Source organism: Hyla sarda, chromosome 10 (genome assembly GCF_029499605.1).
Source record: "Hyla sarda isolate aHylSar1 chromosome 10, aHylSar1.hap1, whole genome shotgun sequence".
Lineage (NCBI taxonomy): Eukaryota > Metazoa > Chordata > Amphibia > Anura > Hylidae > Hyla > Hyla sarda.
The window spans coordinates 15,851,863-15,862,913 of record NC_079198.1 but is presented as its reverse complement, the minus strand read 5'-3'; the positions used below and the strand labels follow the sequence as shown (position 1 = coordinate 15,862,913).

Sequence of the window (11,051 nt, the reverse complement as noted above, 5' to 3'; positions counted from 1 at the left end):
TGCGGCGTCCTATGTTACGCTGTGCACTGCGCAATGACGAGTGATGTCCTCAGCGCGACGTCACCGTCAGTGCGCACAGTGATAGCTCAGGAGGACGCCGCTGGAGCCAGAAGTAGCGCGGACCCCGGGAACAGGTTATTATAAAACCAGGAATGGGGAGACAATGGGGCAGCGGCTGCGGTGGTCTCTGGCCGGGGCGGTGCGGTAGGGGGTGCGGTGGTAGTCGCGTTGGCGGTGATGGGAATCAGGAGGACCCCAGGACAGGCAGGGGGAGAGAAGCGGGTGACAGCGGCGCTCTATGGCACTGCAAAAGCCGCTGCAGTTCATTGATTTAAAGCGCCCGCTTTAAATCAATGATCTGCAGCGGTGTCGCGGGGGGGGGGGGTTGGGTTGGATGGGAGATAAGTAGCCGATAACTTATACCGGAATATCGGTATAAGTTAACGGCTATTGGCCCTAACCTACACCGATTATCGGTATCGGCCCTAAAAAATCGATATCGGTCGATCCCTAGTCAGCGGGCTGGGTCATACACAGGAGAGTCAGTATAGTACACAAGGGTCAGGCAGAGGCAACATTAGGTAAACAGGCACAGGTCAGATACAGGATAGCAAACCAATACCACACACCATTGATATGTAAAACCACACTTTTGCTTAGCCTAAACCAGTGAATAAGCTGACACTTGTGATCTATTTTCGTAGAGCCTCATTTACTAAGCTGAAACCGACCAGTTTTTGTCTGGTTATTTTGGCGCAGAGTGTCTGAGACAGTGTGCGACAGTGTGGCCTGGAAAATCCAACAAACCCGACATTGCACTGTGAAAAGCCGAAAGGGGGTGGGGTCTGTTGCAAAGGGGGTGTGACTGGCCCAAAAATCCCGAAGAGGACGCACCGGAGCCCCGAGGACAGGTAAATGATCGTCAGCGGACCACACGGGGCACCGTAAACGGCTATCCGGTGGTAGCTGAAGCAGTCAGCGCTGCCGGATAGCCGTTTATGCGATGGCCCCGACATACAAAAGCATCGCATGTTGATGCTGCCTTCAACATGCGATTGTCTCTGAGAGGCCATCATATGTTGAAATGGTCGGGGGGTCACTGTAGTCGGGGGTCACTGTAGTTCCTGTGTTTGCTTATTCTCTCTCTGAAACATTTACCCACAGCCATTTACCCACAGGATTTTCTGTGAATTCAATAGAAAATCGGCCGATTTTCTATTGAATTCACAGAAAATCCTGTGGGTAAATGGCTGTGGGTAAATGTTTCAGAGAGAGAATAAGCAAACACAGGAACTACAGTGACCCCCGACTACAGTGACCCCCCGACCATTTCAACATATGATGGCCTCTCAGAGACAATCGCATGTTGAAGGCAGCATCAACATGCGATGCTTTTGTATGTCGGGGCCATCGCATAAACGGCTATCCGGCAGCGCTGACTGCTTCAGCTACCACCGGATAGCCGTTTACGGTGCCCCGTGTGGTCCGCTGACGATCATTTACCTGTCCTCGGGGCTCCGGTGCGTCCTCTTCGGGATCCTCTGCATCGTCGACGCTCTCCATCGTCGTCATCACGTTGCTGCGCACGCCGTCCTGTCATCCGATAGGAGCTGCGTGCGTAGCGACGTGATGGCGGCGACGGAGAGCGAGGATGCCGGGGAAGCAGAGGCCTTGCCGGAGCATCGGGGACACCTCGGGGACGCGGCGACAGCGATGGAGGGCGACATCCAGGACAGCGGTGACGAGCAGTGACGGTCCGGAGCGGCGGGGACAGGTGAGTATAACCTCCAATACCAGTGGTCTTCAACCTGCAGACCTCCAGATGTTGCAAAACTACAACTCCCAGCATGCCCGGACAGCCGTTGGCTGTCCGGGCATGCTGGGTGTTGTAGTTTTGCAACATCTGGAGGTCCGCAGGTTGTAGACCACTGTCCTATACTTTACATTGCACGGATCCCTCAACATACCATGGTTTCAACAAACGATGGTCCATTTGGAATGGATTCTGTTGAGGGACCACTGTACCTTGGGCTTCTTGCTGCATAATGTCTCGAGTCACATGTCCCAATAAAACGACTCTGATTTCAGTGGTGTTAGTGTGACCCCATAGCGAGTACCCTAAGGATAATACACAGCCGTTCAGTACACTTAAAAAGAGAGATTTACTGGATTTACAGGCTCAGTATACTAGTACCTCTGGGCTTGAATGAGATTATGGAGAGCTCGCTGTGACATTTTACTCTTTATCTTGTGTTTTCCTTTAGCTCTCTTCTTGATATTTCTAGCAGTATATATTGCTCTTAGTTATTTATTTTTAATTCTATAAGCTTATGTACAATTATCGCTTTAATTCATATTAATATGTATTTATTGATCCTTTTTTTAAATATATATATATATATATTTTGGCATTTTTGTGCTTATTTAGTACATATTAACTGTATATATATTTATTTATTTTTTATTTATTTATTTTTATTTATTTATTTTTTTTACTTTTATATACTTTTATTTTTTTATTTTTACTTTAGCTGTCTGTTTACTTCACAGAGCCAAACCTCATTTTACCGCAGCGCTTTTATTATTGCCATTTTGATTAAATATTTGTTCTTTTTAAATGTTTTCTTCCATGGTTTGTTTTATGTATGTACCTATATGTATGTTTATTTTTGTTTGTTCCCTTACCATGTACGCTTTACTGTTTGACCCTCCTTCTTATCCTGGGTGCCATTTTGTGTTGCTATGTATACCTGGCTGAGACTTGTTGTGCCTTACCAATCTGAGGAAGGGGTGAGTGCCCCTGAAACGCGTCATTGGTCCTTTTTATTATTTTATTGCACAGCAGATAAAGCAAGTTCACTTTGGATTTGAACATTACTCCTGACTTCAAATCCTGACATCAAAAGGACCAATGACGCGTTTCTGGGGCACTCACCCCCTTCCTCAGATTGGTAAGGTACAACAAGTACAAATAGAAACCTAAGATGACCACTCCCCTAGTACATCAGAATCATCTATGGGGTATCAAATGATGTAGAAAAGCTGCTCAGCACAGGGGTCTCAGGAGACGGACGACCGGTCCTGTAGAACATGGTATGTGAGGTGAAGAAAGAGAACATCATTTGATACCCCGTAGGTGATTCTGATGTACTAGGGGAGTGGCCATCTTAAGTTTCTATTTGTGTGGACCCCTAAGCAGAATTAATGAATGTCGGGGTAATACACAAGGTGCTGTCCTCCAGTCTTTCTTTTCAATTCTTATAAAGGTTAAATAGGTAGTACCAGGCAGGGATAGGTGGAGGAGACATCAGAAACGTGGGCACTGGCACTTTAAAGGGGTACTCTGGTGGAAAACATTATTATTATAATTATTTTTAATCAACTTGTGGCAGAAAGTTTAACAGATTTTTAAATGATTCTATATTCTATAAAAAAAAATCTTTACCCTTCCAGTACTTTTTAGCAGCTGTATGCTACAAAGGAAATTCTTTTCTTTAGATTAGAATTTCTTTTTTTGTCTTGTCCACAGTGCTCTCTGCTGACACCTGCAAGGGGGGTGTCACAGTAGTGGGCCCTCTGCGATCAGACATCTTATCCCCTATCCTTTGGATAGGGGATACAATGTTTTTGCCCGGAATACCCCTTTAAAATCCACACGTTATCAAGCTCTTCTCTGTACTTCTGATACTATGTTGTTTATTGGGGGTTCTTCTAAATTTGTATTGCTTTACCATATAGACTCTTTTCTTTTATAGGACTGGGTCTTCCTCACACGATTCTGCTTCCTGTCAGATTTTGGACGCCTTGAATTTAGATTTAAATATCCCGAGGTGAGTGACCATGACATTTGGGCAGAAATCCAAAATGTTTCTGTCTGGATCTTTCTTTGTCAATAAGGTTTGAGTTCATTGAATGAATTGCTTAGCGTGTTGCAAGTTCAGAGCTGGAAGTGTGTCACTGCATAGATAAGGCGATTGGCCATACGTGCAAGTGTTGTAGAGATGTCTGGTGTCTGATTGGGGTTTATATATTCATTTTATGTGTATTCACATAAAATCCAATATACATATATATATATATATATATATATATATATATTTATAATAGAAAAGAGTCCAGATGTGGGTCCTTTATTAATATATAGATTCCTTTTTATTTTTTAATTTCCTACAATTTATTTTCCACGGTATTTACTAAGGTTTCCCTACATTTTCCACTCCCCCCCCCCCCCCCCCCCCCACATGTTCTGATCTGTCGGGTTTTCCTCGGCTCAAATCCACCACATTTTATGTGGAAACCTTAGTAAATATGTTGTTTTTTTGTGAAAATATCAGGAACACGCCCCTTTCCAGCTGACCACGCCCCCTTTCCAGATGACCACGCCCCCTTTTCGGGTTTTCAACGCAAAATGGAGAGTTAGGCTGGGTTCACATCACGTTTTCTCCCATATGGGAGCGCATACGGCAGGGGAGAGCTAAAACCTTGCGCTCCCGTATGCCTTTCTATGCGCTCCCTATGTAATTCATTTCAATGAGCCGACCGGACCGAACGTTTCACTGCAGTCGGCTCATTGAAATGAAATTACATACAGGAGCGCATAGAAAGGCATATGGGAGTGCGAGTTTTTAGCTCTCCCCTGCCGTATGCGCTCCCGTATGGGAGAAAACGTAATGGGAACCCAGCCTTAGTCTGGGTTTTTTCAATTCTGGCGCATCTTTTAAGATGGGTGGCAGCACTTAACATTCATATGTGCGCAGACTCATGGATCATGTGACCGCTCTGTTCAACATGACCCTGATGTGGCATGCTTTTACTGACTTCTGATCAGCGCCGGAAATACGTCAGACAGTGACGCACTGTCGGCAACAGCACATGAAGTTACATGGGTTTGCGCGTGCGCGGTATGCGCATGCCATGCCCTGTGTTTACACTAGCATGTATATGTCTTAGCATGTGGCATGTCTGGTACATTTGCAGGTACACATTATTTTTGGTCGCTATCTTGACTGTGGAAATGGCACCACTGGTTGGGAACCATTGCCTTAAAGGGGTATTCTGGCTCTATACATCTTATCCCCTATCCAAGGGGAATAAGATGATTACAGGGGTCCTGCCACTGGGGACCCCCTCGATCTCGGTGCAGCCCCCGGCATTCTGTGTGACGTCATGACAAGCCCCCTCCATTCATATCTATGGGAGGGGGCGTGACGGGCATGGCGTGACATCACTAGGAGGCGTGGCCGTGACGTCACGTCCCCGTCTCAGAGGCAGCTCCTGGCACAGAATGTTGGGGGGCTGCACCGAGATCGCGGGGGTCTGCAGCGGCTTGGTTAGGGGATAAGATGTATAAAGCCAGAATACCCCTTTAAATTCAAAAGTTTTTTTTGAAACAACCAATATAAAATACAGAGCATTAGGAAAAAAGATCCAGTAGAGGTAAACAAGAGACCTGGTCAGTCAGGCTAGCAGGCCCCCATTATTTATAAGGGTACTCCGGTGGAAAACTTTTTTTTTTTTTTTTTTTAATTAACTGGTGCCAGAAAGTTAAACAGATCTATTATTGTGAATACTGCCCTTGAGGTGTAAGCAATTTTTGTATAAGATTTGTAAATTACTTCTATAAAAAAAATCTTAATCCTTCCAGTACTTATTTGTGGCTGTATACTACAGAGGAAACGCTTTTCTTTTTGGATTTCTCTTCTGTCACAACCACAGTGCTCTCTGCTGTCCATTTTAGAAACGGTCGTGATCAGGAAAAAATCCCCATAGCAAACATATGCTGCTCTGGACAGTTGCTAAAATGGACAGCAGAGGTCAGCAGAGAGCACTGTGGTCGTGACAGAAGAGAAATCCAAAAAGAAAAGCATTTCCTCTGTAGTATACAGCTGCTAATAAGTACTGGAAGGATTAAGATTTTTTCAATTGAAGTAATTTACAAATCTGTTTAACTTTCTGGCACCAGTTGATTTAAAAAAAAAAATATATATATAGTTTTCCACCGGAGTACCCCTTTAACACATACCCCAAAAAAGAACTAATACAGATCCCAAGCTCCATAAATTAATACACCCCTGGGCACAGGGCTAAAAGAACCAGAAGGAATGAGGACAGGTGACCAAATATGGTGTTTTGGACACTTGTCAGCTCTTTGGGGAGATACAGAGGTCCCCCTGCATTTCCAGGACACCCCCGAACTTCCCATAAGAATTGACAAGTATGGGTTTTGCTATTCTGGGGGGGGGGGGGGGGGGGGGTGGATTATATGGGTCACTACTTCACTGGTGCTGTATTTATTGCTGTATTGGTTGTCACCCAGTTTTCCTAGACATTTATTTTCTTCCTCTTCACAGGCTAAATGCTGCCAGAACATCCTGCTGTATTTTGATGACCCATCTCAATGGCCGGCTGTGTACAAGAAGGGGAACAAGGTCAGTAGGACCTGGGATGTGTCTTAAAGGGGTACTCCCCTGGAAAACATTTTTTTGTTTTTAAATCAACTGGTGCCAGAAAGTTAAACAGATTTGTAAATTACTTCTATTTAAAAATCTTAATCCTTCTAGTACTTATCAGCTTCTATTTGCTCCATGGGAAGTTCTTTTCTTTTTGAATTTCCTTTCTGTCTGACCACAGTGCTCTCTCCTGACATCTCTGTTCGTTTTAGGAACTGTCAAGAGTAGGAGCAAATCCCCATAGAAAACATATCCTGCTCCAGACAGTTCCTAAAATGGACAGAGGTGTCAGCAGAGAGCACTGTGGTCAGACTGAAAAGGAAATTCAAAAAGAAAAGAACTTTCTGTGTAGCAAATAGAAGCTGATAAGTACTGGAAGGATTAAGATTTTTAAATCGAAGTAATTTACAAATCTAAAAAATACAGTGTAGCCCGGACCTTCCAGGTGAGTATAAAATGGATATACGTGGATCGTGCTTCAATAATAATTATCATTTATTTATAAAAATAAGATTTCAACACTTCTCACAGGGCCCTTGTGAGAAGAACATGCATATTAAAAGGCAACCTAACAATGTATTAGGCAATAGTATTAAAATTATAAACTTGGCATAGAGTAATAGAATAAAATAGCAGAGTAAGATCTGTACCATGCAAATATATTAGAAAGTTGCTCTTCTAGATGTTTAGGGTAAATATGTCCCTTTTAGATACAGTAGCAAACAGTCTGTGTTATTAGAAATTGTTACCGGTCTGTAAATTGTAGCTCAGGCGGTGAGTATTGCTCCCGCAATAGCTGAGTGTCCGTGGTGTGCACAGTTCACTGTGCGGTGCTTCCAATTGTGAGCCTGGTCCAGTAGGGTCTGAGCGTGGTGGCAGTCGCTGTCAGATAAGGCGCTGGCAGGCGCCGAAGATCGTGATGGTGTCCGGGGACTGCTGGCGCTGGCGTGCGCTAGAGTTGGTATTCCTCACCGCTTTGTTAGTTGGTAGACAGGACCATGTACTGGAGGGCTGGAAGTTCACCTCGTGGTGCCGGCGTGTGACGTCAGAGCCGGGATAGCTACACCAGGATAATTGCACCGGGATGGATCTGAACTGCTGAACCGGGTAGGTAGCAGAGTGAGAGCGCTATTGATGGTACAGTTCATGAAGTGTAACTGGCCATAAAATTTGGGCACAGTTCAAGTACTACTATGCCAGTAGATAACGACTAGATGCGTTTCAGGGTTGTATAATATAACCCTTTCCTCAGTAGTCATGATCACAGTGAACTGTGCACACCACGGACACTCAGCCATTGCGGGAGCAATATCCACCGCCTGAGCTACAATTTACAGACCGGTAACAATTTCTAATAACACAGACTGTTTGCTACTGTATCTAAAAGGGACATATTTACCCTAAACATCTAGAAGAGCAACTCTCTAATATATTTGCATGGTACAGATCTTACTCTGCTATTTTATTCTATTACTCTATGCCAAGTTTATAATTTTAATACTATTGCCTAATAAATTGTTAGGTTGCCTTTTATTATGTATGTTCTTCTCACAAGGGCCCTGTGAGAAGTGTTGAAATCTTATTTTTATAAATAAATGATAATTATTATTGAAGCACGATCCACGTATATCCATTTTATACTCACCTGGAAGGTCCGGGCTACACTGTATTTTTTGGTTTTCCTTTTCTAGCAATTAAGGTATAGTTGCTTGCCCCGTTTGACCTCGGTGCGTAATAGTTGTGAGCTGCACACATCTACATAGTTTTTTAATTTACAAATCTGTTTATCTTTCTGGCACCAGTTGATTTAAAAAAAAAGTTTTCCAGGGGAGTACCCCTTTAAGGTATATCTGTTGACTGAAAGTTGTAGTGTTAACTGGGCCTCTCCTCCTCAGGACTGTCTGATGAAAGAGTCTGTCATCCGACCTGAGAACAACCAAGTCATTAACCTTACCACACAGTATGTTTGGTCCGGTTGTCAGGTAAGCTCCTCCCAAAATTCTTCACCATATACCAGGTACATTTTCTCCATTTAAATGGGCACTGTCAGATACAATAACTTTTGATATGTTATAAAGCATGCAAAAACTGAAAAAGCTAGTCAATAAAGTGGCCACTAAGGGTCCCCCTGCCTCCTGGGACATATACCAGTCCTGCAGTGCCCAGTTTTCATTGACACATGAGTAATTGACAGGGCTGCAGGCAGGTCCAGAGCTGCTGTGCTTGCTCCCAGCCCTCTGTGAGTCAGAGCAGAGTTAGGGAGGGGGAGGAGTCATCACAGTGAGGAGAAGAGAGCGACACGCCCCATGCCTCTGCATGGACAGAAACCTCACTGAGCAATGATGGCAAGTAAATAAAGGTAATTATGAGAGAAATATAGGTCATAGACACAAAAATTAGATGTGCATGATCAGAATGAGGTACTAAGCAACATATAACAGTTTATCTGACAGGTACACTTTAAAGGGGTACTCTGGTGGAAAACTTTTTTTTTTTTATCAACTAGTGCCAGTAAGTTAAACAGATTTGTACATTTCCTTTATTAAAAATCTTAATCCTTCCAGTACTTATTAGCTGCTGAATACTACAGAGGAAATTCTTTTCTTTTTTGGAACACAGAGCTGTCTGCTGACATTACGAGCACAGTGCTCTCTGCTGACATATCTGTCCATTGTAGGAACTGTCCAGAGCAGCATATGTTTTCTATGGGGATTTTCTCCTACTCTGGACAGTTCTTAAAATGGACAGAGATGTCAGCAGAGAGCTCTGTGTTCCAAAAAGAAAAGCATTTCCTCTGTAGTATTCAGCAGCTAATAAGTACTGGAAGGATTAAGATTTTTTTTTTATAGAAGTAATTTACAAATCTGTGAAACTTTCTGGCACCAGTTGATAAAAAAAAAAAAAAAAAAAGTTTTCCACCGGAGTACCCCTTTAAATAATTCTCATATGGGAATAGAAGTAGTACTTCTTCTGATCTCAGACTCTTTCTTCCAGGTGATAAAGGAGGCTGGACAGAGCTACCTGAGCTGCAACAGCGGGAGAAGCTTCCGATCCGTCCGTGAACGATGGTGGTACATAGCGCTGAGCAAGTGTGGGGTAAGTGCCACCGCTATATACAGTGATCCCTCAACTTACAATGGCCTCAACATACAATAGTTTCAACGTACAATGGTCTTTTCTGGACCATTGTAAGTTGAAACCAGACTCAACATACAATGCTACATACAGTCCAGATCTGTGAAATGTGTCAATGGCCGGAAGAACTGACCAATCAGAATGGGCATTTCACTGGTAAAACCCCTGTATTACTGAAGCGTATGCACTGACTGATGTCTGGTAGCTCCCCTACAGTACAGGGAGGTATTACATGTTCTGTACTCTTTACCTGTATTACTGAAGTGTATGCACTGACTGATGTCTGGTAGCGCCCCCTACAGTACAGGAAGGTATTACATGTTCTGTACTCTTTACCTGTATTACTGAAGTGTATGCACTGACTGATGTCTGGTAGCGCCCCCTACAGTACAGGAAGGTATTACATGTTCTGTACTCTTTACCTGTATTACTGAAGTGTATGCACTGACTGGTGTCTGGTAGCGCCCCCTACAGTACAGGGAGGTATTACATGTTCTGTACTCTTTACCTGTATTACTGAAGTGTATGCACTGAATGGTGTCTGGTAGCACCCCCTACAGTACAGGGAGGTATTACATGTTCTGTACTCTTTACCTGTACCAGGGTTACCTGCTCCTGTGGACACCAGGTAAGGGCGGCTCCATGTTACTTTACTCCATGTTACAGTACTGCGTTGTACTGTACAGGACCCCCTGTCCTCTACATAGACCAGTGTTTCCCAAGCAGGGTGCCCCCAGCTGTTGCAAAACTACAACTCCCAGCATGGAGGCTCCATGCTTGGAAAACACAGACATAGACAGTGATTTACAGCTCCCAGCAGATCTTTCTTACTTTTATATGTGAGGATTTGCTTTATCTATATTAGTTATCTACTTAATTTTCTTTAATTCTCGCTTTTTCCTATTTTTTTGGATGACATTTTGGTGCCTTCAGAACCAATTACCAGGTTTCCATAGAGTTCTGGTCTCAACATACAATGGTTTCAACATACAATGGTCGTCCTGGAACCAATTAATATTGTAACTTGAGGGATCACTGTATATATATATATATATATATATATATATTTATTTATATATACAGGGGTTGGGGCAAAGCAACATGTTATTATTTCCGATTATAGCTATGTTATGTGACACCATAATTCTGACGCTTTTTATCTCTATAGGGGGATGGGCTGCAGTTAGAATACGAGATGACCCTGACCAATGGCAAGTCATTCTGGACCAGGCACTTTTCGGCAGATGAATTCGGTCAGTATACGTAGGTCCATTGTCTGAACTTCATCGCCCTTATCACACATTCACCATGATCTAAATGAGTGCTTCCCAAGCAGGGCGCCTCCAGCTGTTTCAAAACTACAACTCCCAGCATGCCCGGACAGCCAATGGCTGTCCGGGCATGCTGGGAGTTGTAGTTTTGCAACAGCTGGAGGCACCTTGCTTGGGAAACATTGATCTAAATAGT

The 11,051-nt window shown here is 43.6% G+C and overlaps 1 protein-coding gene across 1 annotated transcript in view; it reads left to right on the top strand.

Moving 5' to 3' along the window:
- TMEM145 (transmembrane protein 145) overlaps positions 1-11,051 on the top strand; it is a 77,794-nt gene that overhangs the window by 43,048 nt on the left and 23,695 nt on the right. Inside the window, exons 2-6 of the mRNA XM_056543802.1 lie at positions 3,756-3,830; positions 6,351-6,428; positions 8,345-8,431; positions 9,444-9,545; positions 10,753-10,837. Of these exons, the coding sequence (XP_056399777.1) occupies positions 3,756-3,830; positions 6,351-6,428; positions 8,345-8,431; positions 9,444-9,545; positions 10,753-10,837 (427 nt within the window). The remainder of the gene's footprint in view (positions 1-3,755; positions 3,831-6,350; positions 6,429-8,344; positions 8,432-9,443; positions 9,546-10,752; positions 10,838-11,051) is intronic.